General features: G+C 37.9%; 1 protein-coding gene across 8 annotated transcripts in view; it reads right to left on the bottom strand.

The window, feature by feature from the left end:
* The window catches only part of LOC306894502 (adhesion G protein-coupled receptor L3), a 189593-nt gene that overhangs the window by 135177 nt on the left and 28425 nt on the right, over positions 1-25991 (bottom strand). For 7 of the 8 annotated variants that reach the window (XM_079457124.1, XM_079457123.1, XM_079457122.1 and 4 more), the window contains exon 2: positions 1009-1190. In XM_079457124.1, the coding sequence (XP_079313250.1) occupies positions 1009-1063 (55 nt within the window). In that variant the 5' untranslated portion in view covers positions 1064-1190. Of the gene's footprint in view, positions 1-1008; positions 1191-25159; positions 25205-25991 lie in introns of those variants that run through there. The other variant, XM_079457119.1, reaches the window with a different exon arrangement.

Here is a 25991-nt window from a genome sequence, read left to right on the forward strand (position 1 = left end):
AGCTTTCCATGTTTTCCCTTCTGCAGAAGTTCTCGTTTCTTTTCTATGCAACAATAACAAATGTTATTCTCTGCTGTGTTTGTGGGATCAATTGCGAGCTCTATTAAACACGGGGACTGGAATTAAATGAAGCAGGAAACATCTGGTTCATTTAAAGTAGGTTAGTAGGTAAGAGAGAATGAAGAGAAAGAGATGGTGGGTTGTTAAGAGCCGTGGTTCCCAAGATGGATCCAGGGGGGCCACAGATTGTGTAGCATTTTATGAAATATAGAAACTTATCATTCATTTTATGAAATCAAACATCAGAAAAATAAGACCAAGAGAATCGATGTTCCAGCATTGTATGACTGAATATGTTTTTGAATAAATAAAACATTCTACAGTTAATTAAATACGTTATCATTTGGGGGCACAGACCCCCTTGTGCCCTGCACAAAAGGGTCGACGAAAAAGTTTTTAGAGAATCATCCTTTGATTTGAACCAATATGTGTTTATATCTTACCGTGGTACTCACAGAAACCCCCATCATCATAAAAATCACAGCGTATCACATTAAGAGACCGTTCCAGACTCATTTTGTATATCGTGCTGTGATTTGTGGGAAAGATGATACTGAAACACAGCTTCAGTTTCACCAGTACAGTCAGTCTACTTCACTTGTGCTTTGCTATGTCAACTCTACCTGTAATAACACACCGGCAGTAGATATTGACTGAATAACAATTTGCATACTGTCAATCCTATATTCGGTTCCAAAGCTATTAAACTCAACGTCACTATGCCCTACTTACTTATGAGTGAGCACTTGCAAGGGTGCAGGGCATTTCCTTCTCATAAGTGATCATTCGTATATTATATTTCACTATTGGCTCTTCCTGAATGGTTCACGTCTCTTACCAATGTTTGAAATGACCCTAACGCTTTATTCCTGCAGTATTCTACATGGGTGCAACCACATGACATTCACTTATACGTTTTTGACACGTAGGTTGCGACTAAAGACTCACCTAGAGTTGCAGGGCCCAGCAGACCGGCCAATAACAGCACTCGTACAATCCCCATGGCCCCGCCCCTTGTCCTGGATTGGGTAATATGGGTGTGGCTCCTCCTCTTCCTAGGAACGGCCGGGTGCGTGAGAATTGAGATCGCTCGAGATCAGCGGCTCAGTGGTTCTTGCAGCTACAGTCACCTAAAGACACAAAGACAACGGTTTGTTAGCACACTAGCTGACGGGAAATAAAACACAGCATACTGTTAGCAAAGCTAGCGTTTTTTTTCCCTCTGCAATCTTTGACTCTCTGGCACCATCTCTGTTTGAATCATGAAACTGCAGGTTTATGCGCTTAAGTTACAAAGACAAATGTTGTCACACAAAATTTTGTTGCAAAATTACTTTATTGTAATCATTTTGATTTGGTCAAAAAACGCAATTTGTTGGTCTATTTTTAACCAAACAAATGTACGGCTCTTTCGAACACATCTTTCCTCAAAAACTAAGAAGCATTGCTTTGGCCAGTTGATGACAGCATTGGAATGTCCAAGGTCGAAGGTCAACATGACGAGGACATTTTCAATCATCGTAGGTGGACTGAAAAGTAGACTTGCCTCGGCTTATAGAATACTAAATGCTTAAATTGCTGCACATTTCTTTGTGGGAAGCGAGGTGAGAACTCCCATGATGCATTGCACCTTAGCCGTGCTGTTAATTAGGTCTCAAATGTCTAAAAACATCAAATTATGATGCTAAACAGACAGACGGCACTTCATTCACAACTGACACATATCTGCCCTCACACACGTTACCATGTGGAGATGTTTTCAGGCCATATAATGATGGGTGGATCTCTCTCTCTCTTTCTCTCTCGTTCTTTTCCTTCTGTTGTTTTGTGGTCTTCCTGATAAAGGCTCCTGTGGTATTTGGGTGCGCTCGGCTCGCCGCGGTGGATATGAATAGGTGTTGATGTTTACGGATTCCTCAGGCTTGAAATCTCGAGGGGGATTTGAATGACCAAATAGCGACGCACGGGGGGGATGTAGAGTTTCTACTGGAAACAGACTCCGGGAGACATGACCACCGGAAATATTTTTGTTGTTCTTCCATAAAAACATCTGAAGAATTCAGTTAGCTCAAGTTAAAGTCTCTGGAATATTTCCGCAATATTCACTATAGCCAAAACCTAACCCTGGAGACAAATAAGGATCACTAAAATCAGATTTGGTTTCAATGAGGACATCACAAGTATAACAATACACAACAACCAAAGAATACGATTTTGTCAGCAAAATGCAAAAAATCTTCTCAAAAATGCATTGCAGGCTGTGATAGATGGATGGACCAATCAGAGAAAAGAGGGGCATGCTGGGAGATGCAGAAGAGGCTAGCAGACGATGCTTGAATCCCCAGTGTCAGCGCAATCGCTGGTCTTTTTGTGCCCAGATTCCCTATCGTCAGCGGGTGCATTGGGCTGTTTTGCTCGCCGACTTAACTGTCACATACTTTTAGTAAGATTCAGGTTTTTCTGAATAAAGATGCACAGACACCACATGGGAGAGAGAAAGAGGGAGCTGTGAAAAATGACACTTGCACACACACACCCAAAAGTGGCAGCACATGGTTAGCTGCGGTTTAGGACTTCTCAGTGCTTTCTATAAATGAGGGTGAGATTTTTCAGAAATTATCACATCCAGTTGCACCTCTTGTGTGATTTTACCCAACTATTTCTCTCTCTCTCTCACTCTCGCTCGCTCTTCAAAACAAAATTATTTCCTCCACATTAAACGAAACGAAATTTCCTTCAGTTGGGGACCGACGCCAGACTTGGGAAGCAGCCGCGCAAGCACGTTCAGAAGCTCAGAAGCTAGTTTTGGGTCTTCTTCAAAATAAAATTACCACAGGAAAACATTTAAGGTCACAGGCTCGCCTGCGTCAACATATGCTCAACACACACACACACACACACACACACACACACACACACACAACACAACACGTTCAGTGGGGAATTAAGATTGATCTTAAAAACACACACTCTTGGCACACGGAAGAGCTACAGTATATCGCATTTCCATTAGTACAACACGCACACATTAATGAAGACGTTATTTAATGAGTGTTGCTTTTCTGACTTTCTCAGATATTTATCTACAGCCTAAGTGAGACAAAATAATGAGAAGTGCACAAAAAAATGAATCCGATTGGCTGAGACAACTCTCATGAATCTATGGGCTTCTCCTGGGACCAGGTTGCCACAATGAGTTCTTCATGATCTAGTCTGGCAGGAAAGTGGTAATTTTATCATAAAATACATAGTTTGTGTTACAAATAAACCACATTTACAAGTCCTAAAGGGAAAGATTCCGTCATCGATTAACACCCTCCAGTTGATCCAAACCTGAATACATTTATTTTTTTCTGTCGACACAAAGAAGATATTTTGAAGTGTGTGGGAAACTGTTCCATAGTAGTTTTTCTTCCATGGTAGTCGATGGTGCCCCAGAGTTCTTCGGTTACAAACATTCTTCAGAATACCTTCTTTCTTTGCGTTCAGCAAAGAAAAATAAATTCATAAAGTTTGGAACAGCTTAAGGGTGAAAATGTTGGCAGAATTTCCATTTTTGGTAAACTAGCCTTTTCACAAATATGGGTGTTGAAATTGTTATTCACACCGATCCCATAAAAAAAATCTATAGGTCCTGTTGTGCAAGAACAACACAGCATGACAAGTTTTAGGAACCATTTTTAGGAGTGTATCCTCTAAGATAACAGAACGAACTGTAGTAGGTCACTCTACATGCCTGGCCCTGTATGCAGTTCATGGTCAGAGTAAATTGAAAAGTAGACCAGACTCAAAGCCCTTGTGGTGTAGTTGGGATAAAGACAGAAATATGTCCAGAGCCGTCTGAAAACTGACATCAAAACAGGGAGATGCGCATCACACAAGACAGGTGGAAACACAAAAGTCACTGGATCAGATGTTCAAGAAGTGACACAGAAGGAGGACAAGCATTGAGAAGAACTCTTGCTGCTGGCACACATTCTTATCTGGACATCATTAAATGTGTGTGTGTGTGTGTGTAGGACGGTGTACATATCATGATAACCATCAGGGTGTGTTGGTTGGAACGGTGTGCTCTGTGGGGCGACAAAAGCTTTCATTAGGATGAGCTCCATTCCCGTACACACATACTGTAACACAATCCTGTCACACAAATGCTATCAGATGAGAGGGTGAATATAATGGTTCCCCTGTACTGACCAACCTGAATCTCGAACTTTTTTTCATACTGAATCGTCTTTTTGGCTGTTTTCATCAATGCACATTCACTGTCTTGTACCGGAATGTCTTTCAGAAAATCCAAATGTAGTTTTGCTAGAGAAAACATTATAATGAACAATTGCCAGCGCTCAAGATACTCTTTGCATGAGTTTTTATTCTGGGTGGAACAAGCATTCTATGGCAGGACTTTTAAAAAACAATAAATGTTACCATGTATGTAGATGTGTATATGGAGCCGTGTGACACCTTGTACAAAAAGTGTATTGTAAAATGTATATAAAAATAATAAATACGGCAGCAAAATTAAACTGTTTGTGTGGATATGATTTTAAATGTATGATTTATTTGCTTTATATAAAAACGATTAATTCGGCAACAAAATTCAACTGTTTGTGTGGATACGATTTTAAATGTATGATTTATTTGCTTTATATAAAAACGATAAATTCGGCAAATAAAATCAAATGTTTGTGTGTATATGATTTTAATTGTATGATTTATTTACTTTATATAAAAACGATAAATTTGACAACAAAATTCAAGTGTTTGTGTGGATATGATTTTAAATGTATGATTTATTTGCTTTATATAAAAACGATTAATTCGGCAACAAAATTCAACTGTTTGCGTGGATACGATTTTAAATGTACGATTTATTTGCTTTATATAAAAACGATTAATTCGGCAACAAACTTCAAGTGTTTGTGTGGATATGATTTTAAATGTGAGATTTATTTGCTTTATATAAAAACGATTAATTCGGCAACAAACTTCAAGTGTTTGTGTGGATATGATTTTAAATGTGAGATTTATTTGCTTTATATAAAAACGATAAATTCGGCAAATAAAATCAAATGTTTGTGTGTATATGATTTTAATTGTATGATTTATTTACTTTATATAAAAACGATAAATTTGACAACAAAATTCAAGTGTTTGTGTGGATATGATTTTAAATGTATGATTTATTTGCTTTATATAAAAACGATAAATTCGGCAAATAAAATCAAATGTTTGTGTGTATATGATTTTAATTGTATGATTAATTTACTTTATATAAAAACAATAAATTTGACAACAAAATTCAAGTGTTTGTGTGGATATGATTTTAAATGTATAATTTATTTGTTTTATATAAAAACGATAAATTCGGCAAATAAAATCAAATGTTTGTGTGTATATGATTTTAATTGTATGATTTATTTACTTTATATAAAAACAATAAATTTGACAACAAACTTCAAGTGTTTGTGTGGATATGATTTTAAATGTATGATTTATTTGCTTTATATAAAAACGATAAATTCGGCAAATAAAATCAAATGTTTGTGTGTATATGATTTTAATTGTATGATTTATTTACTTTATATAAAAACGATAAATTTGACAACAAAATTCAAGTGTTTGTGTGGATATGATTTTAAATGTATGATTTATTTGCTTTATATAAAAACGATAAATTCGGCAAATAAAATCAAATGTTTGTGTGTATATGATTTTAATTGTATGATTTATTTACTTTATATAAAAACAATAAATTTGACAACAAAATTCAAGTGTTTGTGTGGATATGATTTTAAATGTATAATTTATTTGTTTTATATAAAAACGATAAATTCGGCAAATAAAATCAAATGTTTGTGTGTATATGATTTTAATTGTATGATTAATTTACTTTATATAAAAACAATAAATTTGACAACAAAATTCAAGTGTTTGTGTGGATATGATTTTAAATGTATAATTTATTTGTTTTATATAAAAACGATAAATTCGGCAAATAAAATCAAATGTTTGTGTGTATATGATTTTAATTGTATGATTTATTTACTTTATATAAAAACAATAAATTTGACAACAAACTTCAAGTGTTTGTGTGGATATGATTTTAAATGTATGATTTATTTGCTTTATATAAAAACGATAAATTCGGCAAATAAAATCAAATGTTTGTGTGTATATGATTTTAATTGTATGATTTATTTACTTTATATAAAAACGATAAATTTGACAACAAAATTCAAGTGTTTGTGTGGATATGATTTTAAATGTATGATTTATTTGCTTTATATAAAAACGATAAATTCGGCAAATAAAATCAAATGTTTGTGTGTATATGATTTTAATTGTATGATTTATTTACTTTATATAAAAACAATAAATTTGACAACAAAATTCAAGTGTTTGTGTGGATATGATTTTAAATGTATAATTTATTTGTTTTATATAAAAACGATAAATTCGGCAAATAAAATCAAATGTTTGTGTGTATATGATTTTAATTGTATGATTTATTTACTTTATATAAAAACAATAAATTTGACAACAAAATTCAAGTGTTTGTGTGGATATGATTTTAAATGTATGATTTATTTGCTTTATATAAAAACGATAAATTCGGCAAATAAAATCAAATGTTTGTGTGTATATGATTTTAATTGTATGATTTATTTACTTTATATAAAAACGATAAATTTGACAACAAAATTCAAGTGTTTGTGTGGATATGATTTTAAATGTATGATTTATTTGCTTTATATAAAAACGATAAATTTGACAACAAAATTCAACTGTTTGCGTGGATATGATTTTAAATGTATGATTTATTTACTTTATATAAAAACGATAAATTCGGCAACAAAATTCAACTGTTTGTATTGACATGATTTAAAAAATTGGAGAAAGTTAAAAGTAATGTTTCTATAAAAGCATATACCTTCAGTGACAAACCCAAACACAACTCAACCATTCAACCTTCAGTTAGTAAACACGAATGTTTAGCATAACAAAGACACACACAGAGAGAAAAATAAATAACTCTGTCACTGTTTGTCTAGTTTGATGTTGACGCATGTTCAGACCATTAAAGAGTAAATATCCAAGTCCCACACACCCCATGCGTTTGCAAATATACAAGACTTGTGTTTTGATTTCCTCGCTGGAGACATTTGACTGTTCTGCCTCACTTGCTTTTGTATATTCTACATGCTACAGCAAACTGAAGCGCGCAGCCCAGACAGACAAGAGAACAAACAAACAAAGGACCAAATGAACAAAACATAGGGACAAATGAACAAACAAATAAAGAAACATGCAAACAAACAAATGAATGAAAATAAAAAAATAAACAAGTGAAAAAATGAACAAACAAAAACAAATCGGCAAACAAACCTAGGGAAGCGTCACTATTACAATTGCTCTTAAATAGTTTGAAATCCTTCAACCTGACTTCCCAGGAATCCGTAACTATTTTAATAGGTGGCTTATTCGTATAAATCCATAAGTTGTGAGTCATACAAAAACATACGACTACTAGAAACAATTTTTTTTCTGAAGCCCCATTCCTTAAACCTAACTGGAGCGAATACAAATCAAACCAAAATGTACACATGAGATCTTACAAATTAGCCATCTTGTAAAATAGTTTTGCTTTTGGCTTGAGATTGTGTTGCATCGTTTTATCAGAACCTTCAGTGTCAAATCACGTCTGGCACTGTTTGTGGCACGGTTTGCGCTATGGACGTGAATAATACTACGAATTATGTCGTTCGTTATACATTTTGAGCGATCACACATCATTTTCACCCCAGTTTAAGACTTGATTTTAATAAAATGGGTTGAACATCTAATAGTAAAGACGTGAATGAGGGACCTGAAGTATGTCGATGATCTTGAAACCTGAACATCACAGAGACTTGAAGTTTGGCTCTTTTGACTTTGGTCGGTAAGTAACTACCAAGAACCAAAAGCAGAAAAAATTACAGCACAACTACCCTAGTAACCATCAAAACACCTTAGCAACCACAATAACGTAGTGTCTTAGTTCTTCTTTATTTAGATAGATTGTGTTGTTTCATCTCTGTGCACTTCATCAGACAAAAGGCACCTGCTAAGCGACTGAACGAGTAACTCAGTTCTTCACAATCACAGAGAAACAGCTGTTGATCGGGACACACCTGATACACGCTCTTCACTCGGTCTGTCTTACTGAATTACTTCCCGCTGCTGGTACAATATGGTCCTCCGCGCGGGGCGTCCGATTAGCCGCTGAGTCCTTCAATCACTGCCAGCGTCCAATCGTTCGCCCTCTGATCACGTGACGCAGACCGCAGCGGCCCGAGCAGGATGTCAGCTGTCGCTCATTCACTGCAGACAGACACGTCTCTGCCTCCATCTGTTCATCCTCTGTGTCTCTATAATCTCATTCGACTCTGCTGCACGCCACCTCAGAGGCGGTGAAGCTCACTGTTTAGAGCGTGTGTGTGCAGGTGTGAGAGTTTATTGCTCAATATGTCCGTCAGGAGAAGGTGTTATTGCTTTTGTCCCAGAGGACCACAAGAGAGAAAGAGCGAGAGTGCAAAAAGAGTGCAAAATCGAGAGAAAGAAGAAGACGACTTTACACAGTCCTTGCCTGGTTCACCTTTATTATGAAAACATATTTTTTTCAACTCTCTGGAAAAGATTATAATTGATAGTTGAAGTACTGCTACCATCTTATTGGACGGACAAAATAAAAACATTATTAGTCCAATCCCAGACTGTAGTAGCAGAATCAGTCATTCATTAAAGTGATACTTCACCATAAAATGTAAATTCTGTCATCATTTACTCTCCACAAATGTGTATACCTTTCTTTGTTCTGATTTACAGAGAAAGTTATTTGGAATAATGCTTCTAACCGAACAGATATAAAAGTGAAAGCTTCTGAAATGAGAAATAAATGTAGGGCGGGACTTGATTTGGTCTGTCGGGAACAGATTGGATCACCGGAAGTTGGGTGTTTGTTAAGCAACATTTTGCTGGAGGGGAGGGGAGGGGAGGGGCAGAAACTAGTCCAAGATAGCCCCGCCCTCACGTCATAACTAAAACAAAATGATTTGTGGGGTGGCGTCTGATGTTTTGGATTAAATATTATGGGAATAAAAAACTGTAATAAAGTATACCAATGAATGATTTATTAAAACTACTAAAATGTTCCATAAAAAATAAGAATTGACCATTTTGATTTCATGCTGACTCTAGGTATGTCCTCAGCTCTGGTGAATATTTTGCGGAAGAATCCTTGAAATGACATTACATTTGATAAATGTGTGATATAAATATGAAACTTAATGCCACTGCCATTAAAATTATCAATATTTGCTCAATATGGCCGCCCTAGTGAAGAAAGCCCCGCCTTCCAGTAAGATCCAATCGTCAATCAATAAAGACTGAGTATTCTGTGGGGCGGGGCTCTCGTGAGACTCTTGCCAGCCTGCGCGCATGCACAGTTGCAAAAAGGGACCTCGGAAATAGGTGATTTTTGCTCAATCTAAGCTTAGCAATGCAAAGTTATGGTACAGTCCATATACGGTTGAATTACTGAACGCAAATATGCTATTTAATTGTGATTTTAGAATATCTGATTTCCACCATTCAAAGAGATAGGACTGTTGACTTGCTATGATGTAAATAACAGCCCAGAGGCGTTGCAAACATGGCCGCCGAGTGGCACAACTTCCATAAACTGACTTTGGTATTATGTGTAAAGTTGAAGAAGTTAAATCTGAACGAGGGTTGGGGTGTCCTTGAGCAAAGGTCAAGTTTTGGTCAGGAGGAACCAGGTACGGCCAACTCTCGGCATAAGAAAGTGAAATCTCTGTATGCAACAGTTTTAACCACAGTGATTCTATCTCATTGAGATAAAACATTATTTTGGAGACAACAGCTCGCCATTGAAAAGTACAGCCATTAATCACAGCAAAGTTAAGGCAGAAAATTATTTGTATAATGAAGGAAAGCACAGTCGATTGTTATTTTCACACTCAAGAGCCAATGAGACATTTCCTCATTATACAGTAAATGTATCAAATAAAAAATGGAAATGAACATCAAGTATCCGAATGGTGTTGTTTGTCGGTTGTTCAGATGTGGCAGGAAATTCTTTTGGCACCACTAGAGTTTTGCTGTGTCGCAGGATATATTGGGTATTAGCTAAAACTCAGCACAATGTGTTATTATCCCAAGTGTCGAGTATGTTGTGAACCGTAAAAGTGCCATTTCTGGCAATGGATGAAAATGGGAGTCAAGGTAACTGGAAGCTGGTTGTCTCCATGGCAGCGTAAGGTGCGATACGATTGGCTCAGAAAGGTCAATAAATAATTGTAGAGGAGAAGACAGGCACACGTCAAAGAAAGTTATTTTACCTGTATATTCACCAACACGCACAAAAGCACTATATCTCGTATTCTCATCTTTGCATTTTATCCTTTTTCTTTTCGCTTTACAAGTCTGTCCTTTGATGGTCTGTGGGGAACGCAAGCCTCTGTCTGAATAACATCTTCTCCATTCAAATTTAAAAGCAATCCACAACAGAATGCGGCTTTCTCCTCTTGCGGGCCTTTATTGAGTAATATTTTCATCTTTTCATCTTTGGCGAGATTGTAAATCGCACAAGCTCGAAGTGAGAGGCAGTGAAACGGTGCGTTAAGCCTCCGTCCTGTCCGCGCTCAGCCGGTGCATAATAACAAATGCAGATATGATCGTAAACTTCTAAGCAACTCTTCTCTTTCAGACGGATCTCTGGAGGGCCTCCGGTGTGTGCGATGCTACAACCGAACCGTTTTTCAAAAACCGACGACAGCCATGCATAAATTATGCTAAATTTTGTCCTTGTGCCAAGCAACTCGCCAACAGAATAATTATGTAGGACGAGAAGAGATAAATATCCCAGCATTCTCTGCTTTTCTTTAGGTTTGGAGACCGACTTGAACCAGTAAAACTCAACTGAAGCCGCTTTAACGGTAGTTGTGTCTCAGCAGAAGTCCTTACGTCTCCACCTCATAGAAGTGAGGCGAGAATGGGAACTCTTCTGAAATGCTTGAATAAAATCAACCCAATTAAAATGTACCCAGTCATTCTCAAGAGCTGTTTCGCTGGAACGTCGACATCCAGTCTGTTGCGGCCCTGTTGACAGCTCATTAAACCCTCGGCCTCTGTCTGCCAGTCTAACCCGTGACTACGGAGGGGGCCGGGGGGTTACAACAGTAGTAATATTACTTTACAAGATGTGTTAACAACCAGACGCTTTCATGTTACAGTATCACCGCATGTTAAGCAGTGAATTTTAAAAGAGAGTTTGGTCATATGGAATAAAAACATCCAGGGCAATAATGGAGTAAAAGTCGAGTAACCATATTTTTGACACGAAAAGAATTTACCATGGTTTTACAATGGTAACAATAGCTTAAATATTTGCAGTAAACCTGTTGCTACACAAATTGTAAAAAAAAACTTTTACTATTAAACTTAATATAACCATGAATTCATGCAATATCCTTTCAAAGCTTACATTGTAGACCTCCCACCCAATGCGTGCCACAGAGAGTCGTGATGTTACTTTTCAAAATGCAAAAAGGTGCTTCAATATGTTCTCCCATGCCAAGAACCGTTTGGTTCCATAAAGAACCGTTAACATTTGAAGAACCTTTCCGTTTCACAAAAGGTTCTTCGGATTATAAAGAAGTAAGAAAGAGATGGTTCTTTAAAGAACCTGTGGCTGAATGGTTCTTCGAGGAACAAAAAATAGTTATTCTATGGCATCGCTTTGAAGAACCTTTTAAGCACCTTTATTTTGTGTGTGACTGGACCAATTTTTGTCTGGCAAATGCTGGAAGCGTAGTAAAATACCACAGACTAGTACACAGAAGTAGAGCACCAAAGACCAGAACATCAGAAACACAAATCAAAAAGCAGTGCTCTAGCAACCAGGCCTCTTACGAGTTGTACCTCTCACATTTTCATCAGATAATGTGAATTTATATATTTGAATGTGGTGTCTATGGGCTTCAACCGAAAAACTGCAGCTTTAGCTTTGCGGAATATTGACTCAAATAACTTCAGCAGGTTCAGCTGGTTAAACGTCTAACTAGAGGATGATGAGAGAAGATGATGACTTTTAGAGGGTTATTTTCAGGAGATTGAGATTGTTGGTTTGGGGTTTAGCTTCAGCCACATGATGTGGGTCTAATTGCCAACGTGCACACACAACGACTGCCAAAGAACCAATGAGTCGCTCTGAGCTTGATTTGCCATGCAAATATAATCTCTTTATTAAGACGAGCGTTGGGAGCCACAGGCCGCACGAATCATTTTGCACCTCAACATCATCCACTGCCTTTGTTCTGATGGGATACACCGTCATTACTTGATCTTACATGACTTGTGACTTATGCTGGGGCCACAGTCACATATTTGTTTTAATCTTATAAGAGTTTTAAACGGTGAGAGACCACAAACATGAGCAGAAAAGATATGATCAATTTGCTCCTATAATGTGTAGGAATGTGAGGAAGACGGCACACCACACATTTTCAAACAAATCCTGACTGTGAACACAGGAAATCTCGCAAATTCTCTCGAGACTTCGGAATGACTTATTTATTATTGCACTGTAAGCTTTGTTTATTATATATGTGTTCAATATAAATAAATGTGTGCATATACCCTTTATGTAATTTTTCAAAATATTATTCATCGTTGAGAAATTGAATCTTCTAAAGCTTTGTCTTGGTATAACCATAATTTTAAAACAAATGTGACCCTGTCTGTGAAATTCAGGTTAAAGTCTCACAATGTAATTATAAAATAACAAAATTAATTTCACTATGATTCCAATTTTTGACACGACATTAGTCAGTCTATATATACAGATTGTTCTTTACATCGGTGATTCTCAAACTGGGGGCCAAAATGGATCCGGGGGGGCACAGATTTTGTGGCATTTTATGTTATACAGACAGATTTTATGTTATCAAACATCGGAAAAATAAGACGGCCAACCAAAATAATTGATGTTCCAACTTTGTGTAACTGAATTGGTTTTTGGTTTAATTAAAAATCGAAGTTTAAGATTACAATTCTTTATTTGGGGGGGGCACAAAGCAATGCACTCTACAAAAGGGGCCTTACAACGGAAAAGTTTGAGAAACCCAATGCTTGACATCACATATAATGTTTTTATTTTGTAGAAAACGATAAATCACAAAAATAATAACTTTGTGTTTTCACAAGCATGGTCACAAATATGATTAAACTATAGTTACAATAGTAATAACAGTGATTTGATAACATTTTAAACTGACCTGACTATGGCGTATTGGCAAATCAGAGCCATTTCAAACATCTTGAGCATCTTCCTGAGCTTTTTCTCGAAAAAAACAACAACATTTATAGCTTGGAGAATCCAAGTGTGATGTTTCTTCACAGGTGTGTGTGTGTGTGCAGTTGTTAATCTTGTTAAGTTGATCTGATCCTTGTTTAAAAGATCTAGGCTAATTGAGCTGAAACAAACCTCATCTCCATGGCAACTCCATGGAGACTCGTTTGAGCTGGTGGAAGATCTGAGCTCCACTTTCAGAGGAAGAGAGCGAGACGCGGGTCTCCGGTGTGAGCAGATGGTGCAGCTCAATTAGACTCTCTCCATCACTCTCAGTACAACACATCAACAAAACAAAACAAAACCAACAACATGAGCCTTTACTTTCCTCTCTCTCTCTCTCTCTCTCTCTCTCTCTCTCTCTCTCTCTCTCTCTGGCAGGTGTAAATGAGATAGCCGTGTGAGCTCTGCAGGTGTAAACCATCAGAATCTTCCAGAAGGTGGTTGACATTAATTAACCATTAAAGAAGAATTAACATCACAGATACAGTCTTTTACGCTGTCCGTCTTTCAGTTGCTCCCCCTTCTCTCTCTCTCTCTCTCTCTCTCTCTCTCTCTCTCTCTCTCTCTCTCTCTCTCTCTCTGATCTTGAATTGAAGGATGGCTCTCAATGGAATCCAATCTCTCTGTTGGTGTCCCGTAACAAAGAGGTGAATCTGATCCGAGTCAACACGCGGACGGGATGAAACCGATCCGGTGTGTCTTTCTCATTACAGCTCACTTTTAAATAAAGATCAGATTAAATCAACTGATGCAGAGACACAACCGGACTCCGTTGACTCCAATGGAAATGTTTTTTCACAGCAATGGCGGTTCATGAGAGGCTCTCAATACTTCCAGAAGTTACTAGTAACGCATGGACCTGCGACTAACAGACTGAGGATTTAAAGAGAAAACACAACTTCCTGGAACTTTCTGAAGGCTCCGTGAATCTTTTTGAAATTTTGAACTTCCGTTGGCGCAACTCTCTCTCTCAATGGCTCTGACTCCAACAATGTAAAGCATCACAGCGATTTACAGGCGAGCAAGAAAACCTGAATCTAACGCATCGTCGCATGTACATCTTCATCTGTGGCTGTAATTTCCAGAATGCATTTCCTCTGAGCTCTATTAAAAAGTGAATCCTCCATAAAATGCAATTGATACTAAAAAAAAGTATCAATAAAAACAGTTAATTACAATTGAATCTGCACGGTTGCACCCAATGATTCTCCCATTTTATTCGTATTAAAGTTTCACATCATTGACTTGGCAACATTGAAACTTGCTTAATACATATGACTTCGATATGGTCCTGTGCACTTGAAAAACAACATGCATTGTGCACTAAGTTAAGGTTTTCTGGGTTGCTAGGGTGTGTTGCTATGCAGTTGCTAAGGCGTTGTTACATGTGGGTTTACGGTGTGTTCCAAAGGATGCAGATTTTTTGTCAAAGTAACAATACATTTTACATTTTTTTTTTAAACTCTGTGTTTATCTTTCTCAATCTTTCATTGCCACATGTCTAAAGTGCCGAAGCATGACACATGGGTTAGCCACGCCCACCTATTTGCATATTGCAGACCATTTTGCAAGACGTAATTAACTGTGGTCCAGAAACGCTTCCTGTTTCATGTCACACTCACACATACTGTAGAATTAGGTCCTGAACGTCGACTCAGTACCAAAATGCTCTGTTGGTTATACAGTATACTGGTTTAACATGTTTACGTTTTATTCTCCGCAATTGTACCTTGCCCCCAGCTTTGTGTCTACGGTGTTCATTGTGTTTTCAGTGCATTGCTATGCTGTTGCCTTCTGGGTATATGCTTGCTGACCCAAGTCGAAAGCACGTCTATATAAAACTCTAATAATGATTCACTCATCAGGCTCTGTTTCAGTTTACATATTGTCTATGTAGACGGATGACAGTGAGGTTTTTTCTCTCTATCCCAAGAACAGTGTTATCACACTGATAATAGAAAAGGTCATGCAAAAAGTCTGAAGAATGTGGGAGTGTGCAGGTCTGTTTCTCAACACATTATCCTTAACAAAATACAGGCTTCAGGACTAATCTTATCTATTGCGTCACTCATGGATTTTACAACAAGCTTGTTAAGAATTAACATGCACAAGAAAAACTGGATGTGTGAGTGTGAGTGAGTGTATGTGTGTGGTCAAACAGTTCCAACATTCTTCCCCAGTGTGACCAAAAGCCCAGACATGAGTAATAAAAGTAAAGCATCTGATCCCTATATACACAACACAGCCATGCAACACAAACCAGAGCAAAGCCTTTGTTTCATGTTAATCTGAATTTGAGAAAGGTTATTTTTAAATGACAGTGATGTGCGAATGACCGATGAGAGGTGGCATGCTGCAACCTGAGGTCAGGAGTTGTGCTCGGGGTTGTGATGTCATATGTCTGGGTCACACTTAAGTGATCTTTAACCATTAAGATCTTTAACCATTAAGCTTCAATCAAAGACAAAAGAAACAACAAAGATACATTAACTAAGTCTTAAATTAAGGCCTTGCCCACACGTGCACGGGTATTTTTATAAATGTATTTCATTCTTCGCCCAAAAACACCTAAAAAAACTAAAGCCTTGTTGGCCAATCAGAAGTCTGGAATCTGACATCAAACAAAGAAGATAGCTGCACGCATTCCAACATCACACACCAAATCTCCGGTTTCACGGTCTACGCGACGACACTAGTTTTAAAAATCCTCACCCTGGCAGGTGTTTTCAAGAACGTTCGGTTTCAGTGATCGAGAAGTGCGTAAGCGTGTGGACGAACAGCCAAATCGCATAGCAAAACAGTTTTGAAAATACCCGTGTTCGTGTGGACAGGACCTAAATGAACTGCATACATGTACGTTATGTAGTTATGTACAATGAACTAAATTCCGTTGTCGTTTACTATTGTTTCTAAACGTGTGACTTAAAGGAGCAATGTGGGGATTTTAGCGGCATTTAGCAGTGAGGTTGTGAATTGCAACCAACTGCTCACTCCACCCCTCCGTTTAGAAACACTGCGCCGGCTCTCACGAGACAAAGATGTCGTCGTTTTTTCGCTTCTTTTCCAAAGGAGATTAACAAACGTGCGCTGTAGTGCAGTTCTAGAGGAGACTCTAGAGGAGTTTGTCCGTTCAGGGCTACTGTAGAAACAAAATGGCGAGTTCCTTGTAAGGGGACCCGCGCTGTATGTAGATAGAAATAGCTCATTCTAAGGCAATAGAAACATAACGCATCATTAAGTAATGTCTTAACATACCTTTCAACACATGGGTTTGTATAATATATTGCATTTCTGTCAGTAGTTCCTCCAAAAATATGACACATTGGGCCTTTAAAAGAATTTAGCTGAAACTACATTTACGAAAATAAACCATATTATTATAATATATTTCATTACATGTTCTTATTAAAAGTGTAGTAACCGTGTTTTATTTGTTAGATTAATTGCCATTTGAATAACCTCAGTTTGACTACAAATACCCTGGTTAATTTGTGGTGGTTACCATGTTTTAACTACACCCAACCAGTTTGTTTTCTGGGGGTCTGATGGCGTTGGTTGGATCGCCGTTGACATCAAACCTGGCACATGCAATTAATAATGAAAGACTGTGTAATTTAATTTAAGAGATGAAATCAGTCTACTCGAGTGACCGCCCGTGGGACATATCCGGCTCAATATTTTTGATCATTTTACATCGGGAGCTCTTTGCAAAACTACAGAAGCACTCAGCTGGACTCAATCAGTACAATATGGTTGCTTTTCATATCGAAGCACGTTCAGCTACACTGGCTTGCTGAACATAAACAAGGGCATATTTGATGTGTTTTATACAAACGCAGCAATTGGGACAGGACCATGGCACAAAGACACGATTTCTTGTAGCAAAAGAGTAGCCTATATGATAATACAAATTTTAATTCTAAGGAAAAAATGAGAATAACATTTTTATTCAGTGTTTTATTCAGTAATGTGTGGTGAATGTATGTGCTCTATGAAGCTTGTCATCGATTGTGTGTGAATGTGTGTTATCAGACTCTTCAGACAGTTTTTACCCTCTAACCTTATCAGATGGACACATGCTTTTAAAGTGCATCTCACACACACACACGTTTCTCAAAGAAAACCACATCTCACAGTTTATCACCCACAGCTGTTCTGCCTTCACCGTGTCTTTCAGTTTGCGGTCAATATGACCCAAGCAAACTGAATAAATAACATTAAATAAAATAGACAACTCTTCTCTTTAATCTCTTTAACCCAAACAGAATGAGTGTAACACTTCTCAGAGAGGACATTTATAGCGCGATCAGGATTTTATGAAATAACCGCAATTGGAGATATTAAAAGTCCTCCAGCATCTCTCTGACCCAAAACGGAATATAAAAGGTGATATAATATTGAGTGAAGCATGTCAAAAATCGACTCGTAAGGTCATTTAAACTGAATGCCTCGAAAATGACCAAATTACGTTTTGCCTTAAATCTAATAACGCCAACAGGTTTGTGTGAGGCTCGGGGAAATCATTACCTCAGTATATGAATCACTGCGTCTGTGAAAGGTCCTCATAGAGTATATGCGAGTATGTAAATGACGACGAGAGAAGTGGACATGACAGCCGTGTCTAGCTGTCGAGAATGACCTCTTTCCTCAGGCCCTATAATAATGGAGTGACACACACACACACACACACACCTGTGATGTGAGGGCAAGCTTGTCATTCACTCAAATCTTTTGAAGGACACAGACAGCACACACGCACAAGAGATTTTCCGCTTTGGTGCCAGTCAATATGTCCGGAAATGATCAAGTAAAACGTTCAGATGTTCCAACAATTTCACAGTAGTCTTGCGCAGCGTTGGGTGTAACTAGTTACTAAGTAATTACTTTCTGTTATCGAATTACTTTTCCCTCGAAAAAGATTTGCTTAATAGGACTAGATGTTATAATCCCACTATTTCAGCATAGTTTAAATGCCCAATAGGACATTTCCCACGCTTTATGCATGACAGGGGAGCAGTCAAGAACATGAATAGAGGAAAGGGGGTCCGAGATTTCACTGGGTTCGTCGGGTAGGCATCCTCTGTGTTTGGGGGATCTTTAATTAAACATATCTTTCCTTTCTATTATAAAAGAGACATCTCATGAGTTGTGTATCCGATCCCACTTTCAACGCATCCATTATCCTGGGTGAAAGATGCCTTTCGGTGAGGTGCGGTGATAATACCCTTTGTATGGGTTCCATCAATTTGGCGCATCGTCAGTGGTGCACCTCAGCCTCATTGGGCCAACGCAAAATAAGCCTAGGGAGGCCCTGCGTAGGTTGATCCGACCTGGGTGTGTGTCTCATTGTTACAATGTCATCTGGCAGCCCATGCTGTATCCATCCGCCTCAACCACAGCCAGTGGTTTCTACTTTCCGCACCACTGGCCAGTTCTTGATTATCCTCCACTGGACCTGTCCTCTGAACCCCACTTCCTGTGTCAATTAGCTCATCCAGATCAACAACACTGGCTCTGCTGGTAGACCGGTGGCATCACACCTCAATGCAACCATACGTCCCACCCTGTTGGCTGAGGCTGTTCTAGCCCCACTGGCACCATTAATGCATGCTCAGTGCCCCCGGTCCCGTATGGCATTACATTACAACACATTACCAACGTCAATGCAACCATACGCGCCAACCTGTTGGCTAAGGCTGTTCTCGCCCCACTGGCAACGTTAATGCATTATAAATGTAATTGAATTAGAGTTCGAGCCCGAAGGGTTCTAAAAAGGCGGAGCCTATAGACGGAGCCTATTACATTAAAATGGCCATTCCTCAAGAACTAGCTCCGAGGTCACCTACTAAAGGCAGCGGCTTTTGGCCACTAGCTCTCTTCATTCTGAACAATTTTGACACCTTAGGCACTCGAACCCGAGGATTGCTGCTTGCAGCTATATTTACCTAATTGAACTAAAACTGTGTAATATATTCAATAGTGGAAATGACATCACGTCTAACTTTAAAATGTATGCTTTAACTTATCCTTCTCAACATTTGTGTACTTTGAATAGGTAACAAGAATCATTTATGCAGTTATTTCTTATTTATTTGAATAAATCAAATGAACCGTTTTATTTTTATACTTGGATCTAATTACACTATTGAAAATGTAATTAGTAACTAGTAATTCATTACTTTTTCAGAGGAACACTAGTTTTGTGTTGACAACCTCGTGATGTTTTGCCCAATTTCTTTGTTAAATGCTTGTTTTTGTGTAAACTATTTCTTTGAAATTAGGACTAATATAAAATCTGAATATAATCTGTCAATGACTATAAGATTCACTATGGTACATTCACACCTAACACCATTTTACAAAGTTCTCTAATATCATTGTTTACATCCAATCATGTCATTCCACGCCTTTATGACTTTTTTCTTCTTCAGAACACAAAGATATTTTGGAGAACGTTGGTAACCAAACAATATTGACGCCAAACGCCTTCTACTGTGAATGAACGCAAAGCACGTTTATCGAAAATATATTTTCCATTATTATATTTTAATAATGCCAAACGATGAATCGTGATTAATCACATCCAGAATAACAAATGGAGTTTACATAATATATGTCTGTGTACTGTGCATATTTATTTTGTATTTATAAACACATACACATGTAATACGTGCACATATAAACAGGTATATGTCATTTAAAATATTGGTAAATATAAATAAATACATGTAAATATTGTTCACAAATTTGTGTTTATAAATACAAACATTAATATGCACAAACTTTTATTCTGTATCTGATTAATCGTTTGAGAGTCCTACATATTAATAATATGGACTGACTGTTTTATTTATGATGTAGAAACACATCAGCATCTGGACTATCCAAGTGATGGACGCCTGACAGCATCTACCCTCTAACACACACACACAGCAGTTCTGCTCAGCTAGCACAATCGGCCCATCGGATGGTTGTGGGGTCAAGGTTTCAGAAGGATAAACACACAGAGAGAATGACATTGACACCAGTTTTAATTTGCATTACAATCACATACACCCTTGTGCTGTGGTTATGACTATAATGTACATCTTCAAATGCAGAACCTTCGGTACATGAAATCAATTTGAAATTGTAAATTGAACTGACGCTCAATAATACTCAAGTGAATACATTTAAACATACCTAGCAATGGCTAACCTTTTAGCCCCACCCTAGCAACCAGCTAAAGCAGCCTAGCAACTAAAAATGAAGTATTTTAGTTCAATACATCATAGAGACTGTCCATTTAGCTTTGATTCTCATTTCAAGAACTTCAAACAACTTTGTCAAACCTCAAAGAAAAGTGTACTATTTAGAAACTACTATTGCGAACCATTGAGAAACTTTTCATCAAGTTTGCAGCATATTACAGTATTCTGTATTGCTACAGAAATCTGATTTTGTCAATAGTATACTGTATATAGATGACATCAAAGAGAGAAAGAGAAAGAGAAAGAGAAAGAGAAAGAGAAAGAGAAAGAGAAAGAGAAAGAGAAAGAGAAAGAGAAAGAGAAAGAGAAAGAGAAAGAGAAAGAGAGAGAGAGAGACCCCCCATTTTTGTATGGCTGCTCACAGGAATCATTGAAATACAGATGGAAAAACGTATACGGCCTGTATAGCTTCGACGTCGCGTTAACGGAGCAAGAATGATTTTCAGAGGGGTGGAGACTCTAATCTCACAGGCATATTCACCACATTTGCATACGATCATCAACACCTGTCGTTAAAGGCTTAACATAAAGGCATATAGCTGACAGGAACAAGTAAAAATCAACTCGATAACACCTTCATTTGCATAACACGCTGAAATTGACAGCGATACCTTAATTAAGAAGACATGCATATTCATGAGAAAGATTCAACTTTTAATTCCTTCAATGCGAAACTGTTTACTTTTTTGTTTTGGAATGATGTCACAGAAGCAACAAAGACACGTTCTCAAGACGTTTTTTATACAGTAAGGCGTGAGCAATTCATTATAATTGGTTCTTAATTTCAATTTTGGCTTTTAACAATTATGAAAACACAATAATCGAGGTTAAAAAACAATTACTGTGCTACATTCCATTTTACACTGGTCTTCTCCTTGCACAGTTAATGTCATTGTTTTTTATTCATTCTTTTTATATGGTCTATTTATGAAATGTATATTTCTCAGACGAAATTTATTTGATCACATTTTTTTTCAGTTGATATAAAACGAACGTATTTATTTATTTAATGTGTTAAAGAAGAAAATTCTGAAATTGTATTAGTAATTCATATTAATATTATTAAAATCGCATTGTATATTAATTGTATAAAATGAAATTAAAACTGCTCAACAGTTATTGATTCTTTGCTGATTTTCGTACAGCCGGTCACAGTTTTATTACATTCTCAACAGTTTCTAGCCCTTTGTGACGTATAACACTAAAACATAGTGTTCCCTCTTGTCGGTCTCTCGACGTTGGGGGGCCAACCAAGGAATTTTTTTCAACCTGATCCGGATCGGCTATATTTTGACCGATTATTTTCTGTGAACAGCTCCACGATTACTTTCCGAGTGGACTTTGTTGGAAAACAACCTGATATCTGAGCAGACCCTGATAGCACGCAAACATCTGGCTTACGTCTATTTGACGTCTGCATTTGCATCTGCAAGACACATAGTTTGCTGTCAGACGTCACATAGACCTCCAGAAGATGTCTGTAAGATGTTTATGATTTAGAATGGATGAACAACAGCTCTTTCTAAGATGTTTAGCAGATGTTTTTTTACGCAGCGGATGTTTCCAGATCTCCAGATCTTTAGCAAACGTATTACAGACGTTCAGATGTCTCCGAGACGTATTGCAGATGAGCAAACTAAGTCTTGCAGATGTAAATGCATACGTCAAATAGACGTAAGCCAGATGGAGTGTGCTATCTGAGGAACAGTTGTGGTTTGGATCGACATGAGGGTCACGAAATGATGACAGTGGTTTCATTTTAAAGCGAACAAATCCGCTCCAAAGCTCTTGATATCGGCTCACATACAGTAAAGAGGATGAGACCGCGTCAGAGTGATTCATGTAGGAATCATTAAGAACGGAATCAAGCAATGAATTGAACAGAGAAGGATTTACAAAAACTGATCTGAATTTGAAAGGTCTGATTACATTTTTGTTTTGAGATTTAAACCCAGACATGTACAACGAAGTATGTCTGCTTAGTCGAGTATGCGCATCAAGTTTTTTTCTCCTTTCTCTCCTCATTTATTTCCTCAGTTTGGTCCTCGCGCTGAACACATCTCCGCACATGATAAGGTTGAATTTAATTACAGTTGGATTAATGAGACCCTTAGCCTGGCTAAGTGGACCATTCCTACATAATCAATTCTTCTGAAGCTAAAGTAATTAAAAACGGTGACTGCGGCATTTATGACAGATACTCAATCACGCACAGGTAGATCTTTATCTGTGTTGCCCTCTTTGTGACAAATGGTCGGTTTGTGAATCTCTGCAAACCTCTCTCGGATCCCGTGTGTTTCCACTGATTTGAGAGAGAAAACAAAAACACAACTACATTACATTTTACCATAAGGATTTGTTGGTTTAAATACCCATGTGAAGTCTCTCTTAGTCTTTAAAGAACTCTTTTAGTTTTTAAGCATGATTTTCCATAGTCAGAAATGTGGCGCTTTCAGAATTGTCACATCCATAACGGTCCATTTTCCTCATAAATGGGCACATGAATATGAAAATATTATAACTACTGTATGTTCTATGAAGAGCGATGCCTTTTGTTGGGTCTTATTGTTGTACATCTTATTCCCTCAAAGTTTGTCTGTGTCCTTTTTGTCACATCCATAACGCATGTTTTTTTCCATTTTTCTAAAGAGAAAATTTGTGTATAGAATGATATTTTTCTGTCGCTTATACTCTATCATCAGGGGTTTAATATATTGGTTAGAAATACATTCTCTAAGAGTTTGCCACATCCATTTCGCAAAATGTCACATCCATAACGCTGGAGTTGCCTATTTTTGTCTTTCCTCACTATACTGATACGTTTCGCAATTCTTTTGTAAATAAAGCTGGTGTGTGTGACTAGGGGATTTCAGTTTGACATCATTTCACTTTAATAAACCAAAAGTATGCAAGGTAAACTGCAATTTTATCTTTCAAACAGAGAAATGGCGATAGAGAGGCAAACCTTACAGATTGCCGTTATCAGCATTTTTGAGAAATCACTCGTACAAAATATTTTCACACACGCTTTTCTCGTGAGTTTAAAATCAAGATTTGTTGGATTCAATGGGCGCGTTCTTGTTTGCTTTGCAATTGTTGCCGTTTTGAAAACTGTACGTGTTAAAGATCGTGTATCATGCTATCTCATGCATGCTGGCTTCTCATACTTAACATGGTCAACTTGTCAAAAAATTAGCTTGGACGTATGAAATAGTATTTCTGTGCTTGATAGAGTCCGCCAGCACTCCACCTACTTTTTTTATAATTCTGGATCCCTGTGTCATCACAGGGATCCCATTCCTTTTATGGCCCATTCTCCCAGAAAAGCCCGGCAAGGCGAAAGAAAGAGCCCGCTTACCATCCATGCCATCTGCGCTTTGTCAAGATGGGATGGGCTGCGCTGCAGTCCGTTACTCATGTGATAGTGAAGTTTAGGTGTGTCTGTTTGTTCACGCAATTTCAGTGATGGATGTAATATAAATGGTGCATATAACTGATTTGGAGATCGTTTGAAACCGATTTATTGCGCGGTGACCGTGCTAAAAGATGCCAGACATGAACTGCACATGGTAAGTCAAACTAAGTCACATGTCTGCGTTTTGTTGGCAATCGGCGTGTACGTGCAAAATGTACAAAACACGAAGGGATCAATGTGATGATGTAGTTCCATTGCACTCTCTCCACAGCTCGTGATTTTCCGGAAATAATCGCACAACTGTTTCTCTCTGTGCCGTAATACGTGATCTTGAAAGCTTCTGGTCCACACCGTGAGTTAAGTGGATGGGTATAGATAGAATCACCTTTTCTTTGGTGGAACCGGGCGGAACGGATTTAGATCAGCGTCTCATTGTCAGTGTCGAGGGATCGAGAGAGATTGAGCTGTAGGCAGTTATCCTGCAGTAACATCTCAGCTGATGTAACACTACCGAAACATTTTCTCTCTCAATGACAGAGAGCAACACATATAAATCATTAACTGTAATTCTATCAGTTTTATGACTTATTCAAGTTCTCATAAAACCCAATGATTTTAAACAAATATTTTTTGTTGTTAAACTGATTTATCTGCTTCTACGCACTATGACTTGACTAGGATTTGTGTGTAGGGTTTTCTTACTATTTCTAACGGTTCACCTATAGCAATTAAAATGATCTTCGTATTAAAACCATGGGAGACCTTACTCCAAAGCATGCATCGCGTTTTTGTTTTTATAGAAATTACCAATCGAACTGGTCAATGAAACGAAATGCTTCTACACTACCCATCATGCACAGAGAACGCCTCATTTATAAAATAAATCACCAAACACACATACATCACACATACATGCACACAGTCCTCACTCAGCGTTCTCCACAGCAGTCAATTAGACTAATGTAGAGTTCAGATTTTGTGTGTGTGCGCTCAAGCATTCACCCGTTGTTTACTCACTGAGAGCCAATGGCTTTGTTCAGTCAACACAACGGCATCCTGGGGTCAAAGCCCATTTTGTCTACTGGTGGGTGGGACGTCGGAGATAGGTGTGGCACCTCCCCTGCACAAGCTTGCCAAAGGTCATGACCTCGATTTCCACCAGACGCACAACTGCGACGGGCACAAGCTCAGTGCGGCAGATGTGAGTTCATTTCCTCAGTCATTACCGCACAACCGAGCCAAAAATGGTCCGCCCAGTGTAGCATTACCAAAGTCCAGCCAAGATGGCCAAAGATCATTATCGGGCCGAGAGGGACGCCAAGCTCCTAACTTTTGACTTCCACAGTAATAACTTCGTATTAGCTGAATGGACGGTGCGTTTTTGTGGTTCTCGTTTTTCTTTAACTCAATCAATTTCACCCAACGAGAGGCCAGCACAGCTGATTGAAAGCGATCGAGAGAAACTGTAGAATTGAGCCAAACAAGGTTGCATTCGTTTCGAGTCGCACAATAGAGCCAAGATGGCTGATCAAGGAGAGGTTAATTATTATCTAGATCCAGTGTTACAAAACCAAACCCCATGTGCCAGGAGACTAGCTCACATATTCACATTAGCAGAATTACACTGCAGAAGCAGTCAGTCGAGAGAGTCAAACTTGGCCGACCCGCTCGCTCATATGTCAAGCCCTAGCGACATCGTCTCACCACACTTTGTTATGCGATTTAGTAGTTTTATTATTTATTTGTTTGTTTATTCATTTTTATCAAGTTGTAGATTGTTTTTATTATTAGTTGATTTTTTTATTCTAGTGCCTCAACTTAAATATTAACATTACAGTTAATTGCTGAG

The sequence above is a fragment of the Barbatula barbatula genome, assembly GCF_947034865.1.
Source record: "Barbatula barbatula genome assembly, chromosome: 1".
Taxonomy (NCBI): Eukaryota; Metazoa; Chordata; class Actinopteri; order Cypriniformes; family Nemacheilidae; genus Barbatula; species Barbatula barbatula.